Source organism: Neovison vison, chromosome 1, assembly GCF_020171115.1.
Source record: "Neovison vison isolate M4711 chromosome 1, ASM_NN_V1, whole genome shotgun sequence".
NCBI classification, from domain to species: domain Eukaryota; kingdom Metazoa; phylum Chordata; class Mammalia; order Carnivora; family Mustelidae; genus Neogale; species Neogale vison.
Window position 1 is genome coordinate 268828354 of NC_058091.1, and position 16517 is coordinate 268844870.

The 16517-nt window shown below is 46.7% G+C and overlaps 1 protein-coding gene across 2 annotated transcripts in view; it reads right to left on the reverse strand.

Annotated features, from left to right (window-relative positions):
- Nucleotides 1–302: 302 nt before the first annotated feature.
- Nucleotides 303–16517, reverse strand: part of CYFIP2 (cytoplasmic FMR1 interacting protein 2) — a 125825-nt gene continuing 109610 nt past the window's right edge. For both annotated transcript variants that reach the window (XM_044230560.1, XM_044230570.1), the window contains exons 27-31: nt 13480–13552; nt 12916–13010; nt 6907–7145; nt 5857–6004; nt 303–3249 (exon numbers count right to left, since the gene is read on the reverse strand). In XM_044230560.1, the coding sequence (XP_044086495.1) occupies nt 3082–3249; nt 5857–6004; nt 6907–7145; nt 12916–13010; nt 13480–13552 (723 nt within the window). In that variant the 3' untranslated portion in view covers nt 303–3081. The remainder of the gene's footprint in view (nt 3250–5856; nt 6005–6906; nt 7146–12915; nt 13011–13479; nt 13553–16517) is intronic.

The window sequence follows — 16517 nt, forward strand, 5'->3', positions numbered from 1 at the left end:
GAGGAATGGGATTTAGCCTGAGGCCTGCACACATCAGACCTCATTAAACATTGGTTCCCTTCCTTCCTCTGAAACTAGGGATCCCTCAGTGAGACTATGAAATTCTGAAGCACAGGAACTACTGCTTGAATCTTGGCCAGTGTCAATCAACCAGTAAAGGTAATACCCCCAGCGAGAAAGCACCGACTCGCTGTACCCCATCTCCTTCCCTTCTCTTCAGGATGTTTCCTTACCAGCCAGTGTTCACACGACCTTCCACAGATCAAGGAACCTTAGAGTAGGACCATAAATGGGGGCCAAGATGCTGGTTTGGAAGCAGTTTTAATGGAGATGGAAATGTTTGTCAACTCAACACAGGTACCCCAAAATACAAAGCAAAATATCATCTTCAGCTGCATAGCAAATATGATTTAAGAATTTAACATCATTATTTGATCACAAGCGTAAATATAAGTCACCATAAATAAATGTAAATTCATTGTACAAAAATCCCCAACAACTCTTAATACAAATATGGTACATTTGACAGTTTCTGAAACATAATTTTTTTTTTAAAACTTTTTAAAACCTAAGATTTTTTTTTCCTGGTTCTTAGACACACACACACAAAAATCAAATCAAAGGGAGGCAGGAATACCAGGGAGGAAAGAATATTAAACCTGTTTGGTATTCATAAATAAATGCGCCAGTGAGCTAGGGAAGTGAAATGTCTCTCCTTAAGGTGAAGACCTCAATTTACCAGGGTCAAGTCTCTTTAAGATAACAAGATTCTATCCAGGAGTCAGATTCAGGGTTACAAACGCAGGATGGAGGGGCAAGTTGTTAAAATAGCAATCCCATCAAATGGATGATCCAAATCTCCACCAAAGCAGTGGGCAAGGATTTGGAAGAAACTCTAGGACTTAATAGCGGGTCATCTATCTGAAGGACCCACTGTCCACACACAGGACTAAAGATTCAGAAGATTCTGGAGCTTAAAGATTTTATCTGGTTTTGGAATGCGGGTTCTATCATATGGTGTAGCCTCTCCCATCTGCCTTTGGGACATATCCATGGTCATCAAGAGGAATAAACAACAAGAACAACAAATCAGAATAGGAAGTGACATCTCTAGACAGGGGGATCTGCCAGTTCCTACACTGAATTGTTCTCCTACCTTACCAATATTTTCTTTCCTGGCTCAGAGGGAGCTCAGGGCCCAGGCTCTCGATGGAGAGACCCTCCACAGCAGCCATCCTCAGATTTCCATGGGCAACAGAACAGCTCAGAATGCTTGTGAAAGGTGCAGATTTCCCTACCTGATTCCCAGGGATGCAGACTTAACTGGTTTGGGGGAGAGCCCGGGAATCTGCACCAAATGCATGAACCTCAGGACATCCTGCTGGAGGCCTTAGGGCCACACGTGGTGAGTCCCATCTCTCTCCTCCCTGGGGAGCACAGTGTATCACACAAACCTGCTATAGACTGTTTCTGCCCTTTCCACGAGTTAAAATGGGCCATCTGAATGACGGTAACCATTTCCATTCATCTGCCCTGAGGGAGGGGATCATTGTTGTTCTATTTTCTCATTTTTCTTTTTGTCCCTGCATTCGGGGAGAGATATCAAATGTCTCACTGTATATTTTCTCACAAGCTCAGGGTCACAGGCTCCCTTTGAAGAAGAGGAGCTCTGTAATGAGACAGTCATTCCCAAAGGCGTCCATCCTTCTCAACAGGCTCCCCATGCGCGGTGGGAGATTCGGCAAAGACTTTGGGTTCTGTTGGAGAAATGGAAGTAGACAGGCCCCTGTGATAGGCATATGCCTTGAAATCTAGGTTAAGGAACACTGGGGATGTTGAGAGCAGAAGATTCACTAAATCCCGATTCACTAAAACAGGGCTCCTTTTCTGGAGCGTATCCTGGTATTAAAAACTCATTGACAAGGACTATTTATATTCCTCACCCCCCTGACCCAATACATTTTGGGCTTCTGTTGAAATAACCCCTTAATATTTTCTTTCTCCTGGGAGCTTTCCTTGATGAGAGAGTCTGTGCAGAGAAGCCGTCCCGAATGAGGTCGCCGGCTGCTGCTGCGGGCAGCACGTGCCTGCCCTTGTCCAGGGCTGTGCTCCCACCGTCCGCGGCCCTTGGCACCTTGCTGCTCACAGGATTTGCTTCATGAATAAAGGAACCACCTCGTCATCAAGCTGAGATAGTCCCACAGCTTTCTGTCTGGGCCTACGGAATTTCTGGCTATGTCAATAAACATTGCTTCCGCACAGCAGGCCGGACCACCTTTCTACCCGAATTCCAGTCAGTGAGACACGGCTGTGAATGTGTTTCTGAGTCCTCTCTAGGAGTGCCCTGAGAGGGGAGTGTGTTTTGGGGGAGTCCAGGGAAGGCCAGAGCCAACACCATCTATCATGGTGCCAGTACCAGGCACCCAGCCTGTGGCTTCTCTGAAACTAGAGATCCTGTGGCTCTCTGTTTCCTGTGGCTCTCAGCGTCTGGTCCACAAGCATTGTTGGTGGTTGAATCCTCAGCATCCAGAGTAGGAGGAGAGGCTGCCTGGGAAAATGGGGGCTGGGGGAAGAGGCACAGGAAATGAAGAAGCCAGGAAGTGGAGACATGCCTGTCAGGTCGGGCTGATATCTGATATCTTGGGGTACGGCCATGCTCTTTTCTCCATCTCTGAGACTTCACTCTGAGGTCGTACGTGGGCCCTGGGAAAGAGGTCACCATCCGGGAGGAGGTCTTGAGAAGCAACCATGTAGGGGGAGGGGGCTGTGAGATGGAGAAGGGGTGAAACTAGGGCTCTTAACACGGCTGAGGGGAAAAAAGAAAAGAAAAGCACATACTGCCCTGTTTCTTTTCTTTTTTTTTTTTTTCATTGACGCTATGGAAAAACCACCATGGAGATGTCATGGGACAGCATGCACAGGCCCAGCCCTTGGGAGGCGTAGATGTGTTCGGGGAGGTTCTTATTTGCTTCCAGGCTGATCCCATACGCTGTCCAGCCGGACCCAGCTGCAGGCTGGCCATGGCTTTCTCTCTCCTGCTTCTTCTCCTCCTCCAGGTCAAGGGTCTGCAGGCCCTTCCACCTAGCAGGTGGTGGCCAGGGACTGGTGGATGGGTGGCTGGAAGCAACGCACGTGCTCTACGGTGGAACTGTCTGTCTCCACGGACTTCATGTACTTGTTCAGGATGGCAAAAACCTCATTGTTCAAGATCTGGTACTTCCTAATTCTGTCTGCCATCTTCTTCAGGGGCTGCAGAAGGACAGGGATGTGCAGGTTTGGGGCAGGAGGAGGGGACAGAGAAATAAAAAGCAAGAGCAAGAAAATGCAGTGAGGTTGGGGTCCTGGGTCCCGAAGCTTCGATGATCATGTCACTTTCTTACTTACAGGCCTTCTGTGGGTTTCCAGAGCTTAGCAGTCAAATGTTAACTTGGCCATAAAACCCTTTGTGAGTTTCAAGACTTACTACGAGACTACAATAATCAAAACAGTATGGCAGTGGTATGAAGATAGGCCTATTGATCAATGGAATAGACAGCCCAGAAATAAACTCTTCCATTTATGGTCACATGAATTTTCACAAGGGGGCCCCAAACATTCAGTGGAGAAGGGGTGGTATTCTCAATAATTTGTGCCTGGGGGAGGGGGCGGGCAGGAATGGCCAGCGAGCTCTAGGAGGATCTGTTTACGGGAGAGATACGGTATGCTAATCTGCATGTTCTATGAGCTCTGCTAAACATAGCCTAGGGGACAATGCATACATCTCTTAGATCACAGGGTGGCTGTTTGGGCTAAGAAAGCTTGGGAAGGCAACTCCCCATGGGCATTCCTACCACTGCTTGGTCACGCAGGCCTCTGCATTCCAAAGACCTACACCCTTCTCCAAAAGCTTCCATCGCCCCCAGTGGCCTCCATTACATGTAACACAGTGGCCTTGTGTTACATTTCAGCAAGCCCGGTATTCTGGATGATGACATGCTCTACATTAACCCCAACATTGGGAAAACTGGATATCCACATGCAAAAGATTGAAGCTTGATCCTTATCTTATATAATATACAAAAAAATCCCCTACAACAACAACAACAACAACAACAACAAACTTCAAAATGGTTTAAAGACCTAAACATAGGATCTAAACCGTAAAACTCTTAGAAGAAAACACAGAGGAAAATCTTCATGACATTGAATTTGGCAATGATTTCTTAGCCATGACACCAAAAGCCCAAGTAATAAAAGAAAACATAAATTGGACCACATCAAAATTAAAGACTTATCTGCAAAAAGGATACTATGGACAGAGTGAAAGGGCAACGCACGGGACGGGAGGAAACGTCTGTAGCTCGAATATTGGATGAGGGATTCATATCCAGAATATATAAAAAACTTCTACACCTCGACAACAACCCAGTTACAAAGCGAACAAAGGACTTGACAGACAAATAGCCAATAAGCAGGTGAAAGGACGCTCAACATCACTCGTCGCTAGGGAAATGGGAGTCAAAACCAGAATGTGAGAGCACTTCACATCCATTACGATGGCAAGGATCCCAAACCCCAGAGAGCCAGTGCTTGGAAGGCTATGGAGAAACTGGAACCCGCGTGCACTGCTGGCGGGAATGTAAAGCAGAAACAGTATGGCAGTCCCTCAAACACAAAAAGTGGAATTAGCACGTGATCCGGCAAGTCCATGTGTAGGCAGATACCCCGAAGCAATGAACACAGGGGCCAGAACAAGCGTCTGTACGCCCACGATCCCAGCAGCGTTCTCACAAGAGCCGAAGAGTGGAAGCAGCTCAAGTTCACTGAAGGAGGAGTGGGTAAATGGAACATGGTGTAGACATATAATGGAACATTACGCAGCCTTCCAAAGGAAGAGATTCTGACGCAAACTACCACATGGTGGCCTCAGGCATGTCACGCTTAGGGAAACAAGTCAGCCATGGAAGGATAAAGACTGCAGGACGCCTCTAATCTGAGGTTCCTAGAGTGGACAAATCCTAGAGACACACAGCGGAAGGGTGCCTACCGGAGGCCTGGGGGAGTGGAGTTAGTGCTTGACGGGCGCAGCGTTTCCGTTGGGGAAGCTGAGAATGTTCTGGAGGGGAGGGGTGGGATGGACACGTACACTGCACTGTACATGTAATGATGGCTACAATGGCAACGTTTCCGTTTATGTATGTCCTACCACAACAGCAACAAAACACAACAAAACAAAACACACCCCTTTCAGAGGTAGTTCCTGCTTCCTTCTCCTCTCAGCTGGTCCCGGAGACCCACTCATTGTTGCAGCCGTTCCCCCTCACATCTCTGTGCCTTTGCGGTAGCTAGCTATTCCCTCTGAAAGAGCACCCCTAGCCTGCACCCCATTTTTGGCTGGGTATTGGCTGGTGGTCATTCTGGACTCAGCCCAAGCATTGCCTCCACAGGAAGCTCCTCTCTGGCCACCCTCCCCACCTGTCCTCTCGGCCCAATTTAGATCGCCCTTCTCTGTGCCCCCACAGCAGCCCTGCTTACCCCACGGCCACGCTCCTCCCAACCCCGTGCCTGCACGACTTCCATGTTCAGTGAGCGTCTGCGTGCACGGGGCACCAGCATCGGCCGTCTGACGGGCACAGGGAGGGGGTAACTCAGGTCTGGAGCCCGGCCCAGCCCTGCAGGGTGACCCGACTCATCCCAGCAGGTTATGAGCAAGTGACTCAAGGCTTCTGACGAGAAGGTCCCTGGCTGCCGAGCATCTTTGTACCTACCCGTGGTGTGGGGACTTGGCCTCCGTAAGCAGCTCGCCCTCTTTTTCAGATGAAAGCCTGCTTGTCAGGTCTGGCCCCACTTCCCAGGCCCCAGCCCTTGGCTGCTTACCACATTCTTAATGACCTCATCCTTCCCGTCCTGCCTCTGGACTTTCAGCAGGTGGTAGCAGAAGTCAAACAGGTCGAAGCGACGTTGCTGGCCCAGCAGGACGATGATGGAGCAGCCGGCCCAGTTCAAACCGTCACCAAAACATTGCCTGGGAGCGGGGAGAGGAAGCAGCTGGAGTGAGGGGCACGGGAGGGTGGGGGAGGGCCCGCATCTTGGGCCAGGAGTACAGGGAGGGAGCGAGCCAGTCCCGGGCCAATCCTCTTAATCTGTAAAGTGGGTACAAGGGAAGATGCGAGTGTACGTTCATTTGTTCCAGGGACCATGGTTATGAGTCCCTCCAGCCACAAAGAGGTGTCAGCCTGTTAGCCACTGATGTAAGAAAAAGAAGACAATTTTGCAGGGAAAAGATTCAACTAGTCCTTGAGATCTCTATGGCTGATTAGAATTCGGATGAGACTCTGTCCCGCCTCTGGGAAGGAGCCAGCAAATGCTTGGGAAGGAAGGACCATCCGAAACCAGAAGCCCAGGTGGCCCATGTAGGCTGAGAGGGTGGAGACAGGGTATGGAGTGCTGGGGTGCGGGGTCTGGGAGCGCTCTCGGTCTGGCGGAGCTCGGCCGACTCTCTGCCAGCTCTCACCGGCATCCTGGGCAAGTGCAGAGGCTGTGGGCTCATCTCTCTGCTGTTGTTCTGTCCTCAAGCAGCAGCTGCAGCCTAGCGGGCAAGTTTCCCTGCATCCCCATCACTCTGGCTAGAAGTACAGGCCCAGCAGCTGCTCTGAAAACAGCTGGCCCAGCCCAGCCCAGCCCCAAAACCACTTCCTCAGGGAAGCCTTCTCTAGCCCTCACTGGCTTGTTCTCAAGAGCTCCCGGCTCCTGGATGGCAGCATTGGTGTCCACCCAGCCCCTCGCACATCATAGGTCTTCCATAAACAGCTGGTGGGCAACCCGCCCCTGCTCCCCGTTCTAGTTGAGCCCTGGTAGCCTAGAGACTCTTGGTGAGACCAGAGGTGCAAGCGGGGCAGTGAGCCAGCCTTCCCTGGGGGAACTCACTCAGCTGTGAACTCGTTGGTCCCCACGGGGATGCAGTAGACGAACTGCATGGCACTCCAGAGCCGGTGGAACTCCACGCACTCGTCAACGTGCATGACGCCGTTGGTGGGTGGGGGGCCCCGCCAGATGGGGTCTTGCAGGTAGCTCCGAATGCGTGTCAGGATGACCTCGAACATGGACAGGCCACAGCACAGCCGCTCCTTGGTCAGCAGGTCGCCCTCCCGAGCGATGGCGATTTGCTGGGAACAGAAAAGTGCATCAGCCATTTATCCTCACGCCAAACCTCACTTTCTACCTCTCACCGGAGATTCCCATACCCCGGAGCTGACTGTATCGGGCATTCACTCACCAGTGTGGATATCTTTTTTTTTTTAGGATTTTATTTATTTACTTGTCAGAGAGAGAGAGAGAGAGAGAGACAGCGCAAGCGAGCAGAGGCAGAGGGAGAAGCAGGCTTCCTGCCAAGCTAGGAGCCCGATGTGGGACTCGATCCCAGGACCCCGGGATCATGATCTGAGCCAAAGGCAGCTGCTTAACCAACTGAGCCACCCAGGCGTCCCCCAGTGTGGATATCTTGCCCAGAGCTGGGCACTAACTTTGTAAGCCCTCGTGCAATAGAGGGATCTTGTGGTAAGACTTACTTGGGACAAGTGAAATCTAGGTGGCATCAAGGAGTAAGAGTCAAACTAAAAAAAAATTCCGTCTACCACATAATGAAATGCCATATATCTACTGCAAAGACAGATGCTACTACTACTAGTTCATACTCGCTGAGTGTGTGTACAATACATCAGGCCCAAATTCCTCACATCGACACCATGAAATCGGTGCCATTGTTATCCCCATTTGACAGATAAAGAGACTGAGGTTCAGAAAGGGAGCCACTGAGTGGTAAAAGCTGGCCTTTGAATCCTGATAGTCTACATGTACGGGTTAAATTCTTAAGTGAATATAGAGCAAATTTCAGGAAAGCCTGTATACTACAGTCCTATTAAAAACATCAAAAACAGAAAAAAATAAAATAAAAAAACCAGAAACATCAACAACATGCAATCACACAGACAAACAAACAAAGCCATATGTGAGGTGTGTGTTTCTGTGTGTCTAAACTCATTTAGAAGGAAACATCAACTGTGGGAGCAGATGGGCTTGGATAAACAGGCAGGATTTTCACTTTTTACTTTAAATACTTTAGCACAGTTGAATGTTCTGCAGTAAGCATATGTTACTCTTAAAATTTGCCACTGATTTTACAGCATCATTTCCTCCCATTGGAAGTCCTCTGACCATCATAAACGATCTCTATTAATAATTTAAACTAGTTTCACATCTGGGTCCTGGTTATTGCATCTCTAATAATCAGATGGCTAGACCAGCACATCGAAACACATTACTGTCTGCATTATGAGTAAAAATACCTAGAAGTAGAGGTCTCAAAACCACCTGCAAATAGTAGATAGATATTAAAATCTGAGGTCAAAGGAAGGTCTCCAAATCTAGGGACAAAGCTAGAGAAGGCCGGCCTCGGAGATGGAGAGGTCCACGGAACGCTGGCGGAGTCAGCTCCCCAGAGGGAAGTCTCCCCAGAGAGCTCACGTTACAGAGTGCCTGGGAGGGGGGCACCTAACTTTCCCCTATGAGTTCCCGCCCTGGAGCCCCCAGAAGAAGGGCAACCTTTAAATTAATCCACAGAGGGAAATAAATCAGGAAACACAATGCGGGAGCCTGTTAGGAAAATGGGCCAGGAGCTCAGTTGTCATGACAACTATAAACTGAGAGAAGTCCAGGACAAAACTGTGAATTGGGGAAGATGAGTTTGACAATGTGTTTCAAGCATGAAGCAGAGGGAACTCTGATTCATGGTGATGCATCTTGCTTCCTTAGGCAGAGAAAGCTCCTGAGCAGAAAAGAGATCATTCAGGTTGCCACAGGTGGCTAGAAATAGGACTTTTAAAAAAATCCTGAGCCAGGCAGAGCCTGGGTGGCTCAGTGGGTTAAAGCCTCTGCCTTCAGCTCAGGTCATGATTCCAGGGTCGTGGGATCTAGCCCTGCATCAGGCTCTCTGCTCAGCAGGAAGCCTGCTTCCTCCTCTCTCTCTCTGCCTGCCTCTCTGCCTACTTGTGATCTCTGTCAAATAAATAAATAAAAAATCTTAAAAAAAAAAAAAATCCTGAGCCTAGTGCTTGATTCTGTTCTTACCAGGCAACACTCTGTGCTGGTATTTGGACCCTGAAGGGCCTCTCCACTCAGAGTGTGCCAGGTGCAAGGAAGATGGTCAGTAAAAACATAAAGGACCCATATTTGTTCTCAACTCATGAATATTCTTCGTCGTAAATTAACACACTGACTTCTGGTTTATGAATTAATCTCGTGTGCATCTAGTTAGTGGAAATCAACCCCCAAGGCCTGACTATCGTGGTGGGGAACTAAAAATTAGCCATGGGATTTACAAATCTGCAGATAGACTTGGAACTCTTGTGACCTCCCACGACAGCCAACCAAAAAGGGCCCCCGAAAGAACACGTCCAGGGGCTTTGCCGTTCCTCAGAAAAGCGTTCACCCTTCAGTTTCTCCTGGGAACTGGAAAAGTAATACAGTAGCTTGGGTCAATATGGAAAAACGCTTCCAAAAAGTCATTAAGAAAATAAAAGTCTCCCACAAACCCCATTACCTAGAAATGAAGTTTCTTAGGATACTGATCTATGATTTGTGTTAATGTATGTGAGTGTGCCTACACATCTACAGCTAACAATTTGGATCAGATTATCTTGCTTTTTTTTCTCTTCAGATAGCAGCAATCTCCAAAGCCACTTCCTTCAATATTTTCAGTAACATAATTTTTTAATGGCTCCAGAAAGTGGCCACGGACAGAGCCACCATTTATCAAGCCTTCTATGCTTAATGGTTATTTTTAAGTGTTTACAATTTTTCATTATTACAGATAATTCTTAAGCAACCGTCCTCACACGCAACCCTTTTTAAGCTTGTCTCTGATTATTTGCTCAGGATTAAATCCTAGAAATAGAATTCTGCAGTTGAAGTGGGTACATATTTTAAAAGGCTTTTGCAACATCGTAGCAAACCAGTCTGAAGGAAAGCTGAGCCACTCTGTACCATCCCCTTCTTTTTTTTTTTTTTTTTAAGATTTATTTATTTATTTATTTATTTGCCACAGAGAGAGAGAGAGAGAGAGAGATCACAAGTAGGCAGAGAGGCAGGCAGAGAGAGAGAGAGAGGAAGGGAAGCAAGCTCCCCGCTGAGCAGAGAGCCCGATGCGGAACTCGACCCCAGGACCCCGAGATCACGACCCGAGCCGAAGGCAGCGGCCCAACCCACTGATACCTTCCCTAGCTCTCTCTTATCAGTAAGGAAAGTTCTCTGCCAACTTGAAGGATGAAAAATTATACCCCTTCTTCTAATTTCCATTTCAGTGATTGCTGGTAAGGCTGAACACTTTTGCTGTTTTTTAGGGTGTGAGTTTTCTTCCATGTCCTTTTTCCTATGGGTAGGTCTATCCTTCCCTTCTTGCTTTGAAAAAGTGCATTGAACTGTTTGCAGCAAAGGCCCCCACTTTGTGACTTGGTGTTATATACATATATATTGTGTATGTTTCACAAAAATTTCATCCATTTCTTTTCTGTTCTACTCAGTGCAGGATTTTTCTGCCATGCTTTTCTGAATTAACAAGAGAACAAAAAAAGCATCTGTGAAAATAAACGTGGAAATACATTTCTGCATGGAATACTTTCATTACATTTAGTACACGCTGGAGGAAAATGATAGCTCAACAATCCTTTCTATAATGCCTTGTGTTTTTTGAAAAAATTTTTTTTTACTCATTTTTGTTCATCATGACATTCCTGAAAGGCAACAAAGGCAGCAAAGCAGCTCTTAGCCCATTTCACAGGTGGGGAGACAAAGACTGAGAGTGGCTAGCTAAGTGGCTAGCCCCAGATTGTGCATCAGTTCAAGTGTGAAGCTGGGACAAGAACCCCTGTCTTCTGACCTCCTGCCAGAGTGTGCTTTCCATGAGAGTACCTTAGTATGTCCCCAAAATAAACGGAAATAGGGCAATACCATTAAAACCTCTTGACTTTAAACTACGGGGCGGAATCTCCCCGCCTTGGACTGAGATATTATGTAAGTCCCCTACACTCCAGCGAGCTTGGAAGGTAACATTTTGTTAACTTTTCTTTGGTCTATGGGACGACTAAGTTTCCTTGAGGGCCAGTGAGTAGCAAACTGGTACTTCATTTGCAGCAGAGCGTCTAGGCTTTTGTTTGACAAAGACTCGGCATTCGACAAATTGAGATTTCTATCCGTCCCAAGGAAATCGTGTTCACCAGAACAGGGAAGGAATTCATAGTCTCCTAAGTGGAAACACATGCCAAACCCTGGGTGCGAGAGGCCAGATTCTTGTAGGATGACACCAACAGTGGAGCAGACACATTTCTATGTCGCTGGCTTGGGGGATTTCTCCCTAAAAGGAAATCTTTCGAGGACTCCTCTGTTCAGCCTCTGAAGGCCAAAAAAGAAAATGCGTGCACTCTGCAGGGTCTGAAATCTCTCTGTGGTGACTCAAAGAACCCAAATACCACTGAACATTTAGTCACTGTTTGCAGGAGGAAGTGGGTGGCACGCAGGTGGTCCGGCGAGGGTTGCTGATCGGGGGACACCTGAGCGGATCTCGTCCTCAATGTGCTCCAGATACTTGCCCTGATTTCTGAGTGAACAGGCTGCCTTCTGCCCCCTGCTGAGGATCCGAGCCCTTCAGGCTCCTCTGCTTTTGTGATGAGAGCAGAGAGGAGCCCCAGAATGGAAGTTCAAGTACAGATTTGAATCCTAACCCTTCGACACAGTTGGCAAAGGCAGGAAACGGACCACCCCAGCTTGTCTCACCACGGTGCCCCATTTCTCTTTCTCAGGAATTTCTCCTCTGCCCACTTCCCTAAAATGGGCAGATTACTCAAGTCACTGTGAACGGAGACACAGCACATGCTTTTGGCCACCTCCCTCCTCTTTTCTCTTCCTTCCTGACTCCTGCCACAGTCTGTGAGTTCTCTGAGGCAGGGGTCCTTCCCCACTTGTCTCCATGTTCAGAGCAATACTGGTTTGTCAAGCTCAAGTTTATTTTCCAAGATTTTATTTTAAGTAATCTCTACACCCAACGTGGGGCTCAAACTCACAGCCCCGAGATCAAGAGTCATGTGCTTTACAGACTCAGCCAGCCAGGCACCCCTGTAAAACTTAATTTTAATTACAGATTTAGCCTATGAGCTTATTCACTTTGGAAAATATTTGAACACTACAGAGAAAGCTGAAGTCTCCTGACCCAGGAGATCATCACCTCATTGCTGTCTCTCTTATCTTTCTTCAGAGGGTCTCGCCATGAGGAACCATAAGTATTATCATGTTTTAGGAATACTTTCACTGGTAGGGTTTTTGTATGCTTTTTTCTCCTAACCACACGTTTATGCTCTGTCCACACTGATGCACCCAGACCTCATCTTTCCTTTCCATTATTATTTACCAAGTAGTCAACATTTAGATAACTTTTCCACATTTTATTTAGTCAACTCTCTACTGGTTGTCTCTAGTTTTTGCTTTAATGAACAATGCTAAAGTTAACATCTGTGTTCTTGCAGGTGTTTTTCTAGCAAAGATACCCAGAAGTGAACTGCTTCTGGTTCTCAGGGAGTGTGGAGTTTTAATTCTGAGGGTTGACTTAGCCGAATTCTTGATATCAAACAGGAGCATAACAGATGATTGCCTGACTTCCTTCTTTCTTGACACAATAGCTGATATATGGCGTAGAAGAAAGAACTCGGGCCTGGGAAATAGCAAATCTCCTTCCAGACCCGACCCTGCCACTAACAGGCTTGGTAGACATGCTTCCTTACCCTCTCTCTGGGCCTCAGTTTCCTAGTCTGTAAAATGATGGGGTTGGACCAACTGCTCTCCCTCTCAAGTTCCTGTTGGTTCTCAGAGTCTGGGGCAGAAGGGTCCTACCTGGGGGGTCCCCAGCCGCTCTATCAGAGGGACGAGGTGAAGCGGGGCATACTTGGCTTCCAGGCGTTTCATGCGGACCTCCAGACGCTCCCCTTCTGCGAAAGAATCAGCAGAGCAGAAAATGAGACTCAGGGTACCCGGGGGAAACTGAGGAAGGGAAAACTCTCAGAGGACCACTGACCAATCTGTGCTCTCAAACTTGGATGGACTGTGCAGAACTGCTCTCCTTCGTTCTAAAGTGTGATTCAGAACTCACTACAAGGAAAAACGTTCTGGTGTCTGTCCAATGACAGAATTATCAGCCTTGTGGGGTGGTGAGTTCCCCATCATTCAGAAGAGTTAAACCAAGGCTAGACAGGAATGCACTAGGAATGATCTAGAAAGACCAAGGAACAAGGCCTGAAATGTCACTTCCAACTCTGAAATTCTATGAATATTGAATAGCTGCCCAAAGCTTTATTTAACCTTTTCCTTTTCTGATGGCAGATCTGAGTTTATTGGGATTAAGTGAGTGTCAAGTTCAAATGCAAGTTGGCTATTTAGCTGTTGTTAGTGGTTTCTTACCTTTGATGTAGACTCTAGGCAAGATGTTTTGGAAGGGTGCAGCATGGAGCAAATCACAGACTTCCTCCTGAGACTGCAAACAGAGATGGAAGGAAAGAAAGGAAAAACAATTCTTATTTTATTTTATTTAAAGATTTTATTTATTTATTTGACAGACAGAGATCACAAGTGGGCAGAGAGGCAGGTAGAGGCAGAGAAAGGAGGAAGCAGGTTCCCTGCTGAGCAGAGAGCCCGATGTGGGGCTCGATCCCAGGACCCTGGAATCATGGCCCGAGCAGAAAGCAGGGGCTTTATTTAACCCACTGGGCCACCCAGGTGCCCCAACAATTCTAATTTTGAACCATGAAGAATTTCCATTCCTAGAACTTTGAGCACCCCAGTCAGCCAGGGGTCGAATTCTGGTTTCTCCTCTTACTAGCTGTGGCACCTTGGACAAGTTGCTTAACCTCTTTGAGCCTATTTGTCTGCAAAATGAGGACCAGAAGAGTACTTATTTAATGAGATTTTGTAAAGATTGAGTGAGAGAATGCATAACCTTTTAGCATAACCCCTGACACATAATGAGTGTGCAATGCACTTCCATTCTAATCTTATGAAGAATCTGTGGAGGATTTCACACGAGTGACAGAGGAATGGAACAGAGCTGGTGAGCCCAGACTGGGCTGTGAAGCCTGTAGGCTCCAAGTAGGCGCCTGGGCCCATCTGCCAACCCACCCTGTAGACAACCAACTATGGAGAAAAGAGAAACCAAAACCCAGGACAGATGGGTTTTGATGGTGACCTGTTATGCAAATAAAGTGAGCTTTACAACCACTTGAAAAGAGGGAAACATCTGGGAAGGACAGGCCTGGGGGATAGAGTCTAATGGGCTTGCTGTCCCAGGGCCAGTTTGTGATCACTGGACTTCAGAACAGGGGATGGGGTAAGGGCTCTAAGTCAGAGAAGCCACTCTCCATGACTCTTGGGTTTCTCTTCCTTAAACTGTGGGGATTTGGACTAGGTAAGATCCAGACTTCATTCAGCTCTGGCACTCTTGGATCTGAGAAAATCAGGATTGTGAGTGCTCGTGGCTTGCCTTCTCCAGACATGGGTGGAATGCGCCGCCCTAGAAATCTGGAAGGCTGGCTGCTCACGGTGGGGAATCTCCAAACTCCTTTTTTACTCTCGGTCACTCCTTAAAGTGAGGCTAGCAGAGCAAAAATGAGTGAACCCTTCAAAGGGCCCTGCCTGAGTGTCATGCTTAATTTATTAGCCAGAGGGGAAATTTTCCCTCCTTTTTAAGCTATGTCTCTCATAACCACTAAATCATATAATCTGGTATTGATTGCTATTTCTAAACATAGGCCCTTGGATTCATCATATAATTATAACTTGGCTTACTGGTCACGATATTCTTTAATTCACTAATTACACTGATTGATTTTCAATGATGAACCAGCCTTGCATTCTGGGCAGAAATCTCACATGGTTGTGATGCATGATGCTTTTAATATATTGTTGGAATTGATTTGCTAATATTTTGTTGAGGATATCTACTCTATATTCATGAGAGGCACTGACTTGCTGTTTTCAAGTGTCTTTGATCTTGGTAATAGGATAATGCTGATCTTGTAAGATAAATTGGGATGCGTTCCCCTCTTTACTGTATTTTGGAAACAACTGTGAATTGTTATTATTTCTTCCTGAAATGTTCGGGAGAATTCACAAGTGAAACCATCTGCATGTGTAGTTTTCTTTGTTGGAAGTTTTTTGTTTTGTTTTTAAATTAGAAATAAGATTTCTTTAATAGATGATTCAGGATACCAATTTTTTTCTCAAGTGAGTTTTGGGGGTTTATATATATCAAGGACATGGCTCCTTTCACCAATCCCAAACTCCAGACTTGGCTATCCAGTTCCTTGCTGGATATCACCACTTGGATATTCTGCACCTCATTTCCAAAGTTGACCCTTTCCCCACTTCCTGCCTAGGGTTCCTCTGCTCACAGAAACACATGACCATCTCCTTACCTGCCCAAGCCTAAAACCTGGGGCTCATTTCCTCTCTCTTCTTCACTTCTCATGACCATTAAATCCTGTCTCTGGCTTCTTTCCACATTCCTTCCCACTGGCCACCACAACACTCTGAGCTCCTTTATGTGTGGGGATGCTGTTTCTAATTTTGCCTCTAACATCCCCTAGGATGTAACAGTTTCTCAATAATTATTGATTAATGAATGAATATTTGTTAACTCATATTTTTCTTAGAGAATAAATTTATTTAGCCACATATTTAGCCTCCAAGTATGAGAATACCATTACATCCATTCATCCAACAAATACTGGTTGAGTGTCTGGCACTGTTCTAGGCTTTGCAGATATGATGTTGAACACGTTAGACTGGATCTTTGCCCTCATGGAATTTGTGTTCTAGTTGACAGAGACAGATAAAAGCAAGCAAACAAATCAGAAAAGTTCAGATAGTGATGAAAGAAAACAGGGTAATAGGCTAGAGAGGACTGGGAATGGAGGGGGTACTGTTTGAGGAAGGGTGATTAGGAGAAAACTCTGGAGGGAGAGACTTTTGAAAGATGGAATGAAGTGAGGGAACCAGCCTTGCAGATATGAGGTCAGACCATTCCAGTACAAAGGCCCTGGGGCAGAAAGTAAGCCAGAGCATAGTACGCCATGTTGGGAATCACGGTCTAGACTGAGGCCCTAATGATAGGGAGGGACCACATCATGTGGGGTCATAGGCATGGTATGAAGTCTGGATTTTCTCTTAAGTGCAGTGAGGAACCATGGAGGTATTTTAAACAGAGGACTGGTTATGATAGCTCTGCTGACAAGTCTTCCTATGTTTCCTCTTTTCTAAAAATTTCAGTTGTCCCTAGAAATTTCTTACTAGAAAAGCTGCCCATTGCATGAACTTACTAGAAAAGTTGCCTATTGCATGAACTATCAGCTTTCTATTTTATTAACGTAAATAAAATTGACGTTGGGTGCCACCTTAGGGGATGGCCTTCCACTGTGCCCAGGAACCCATCCAGCCCTTGGCAT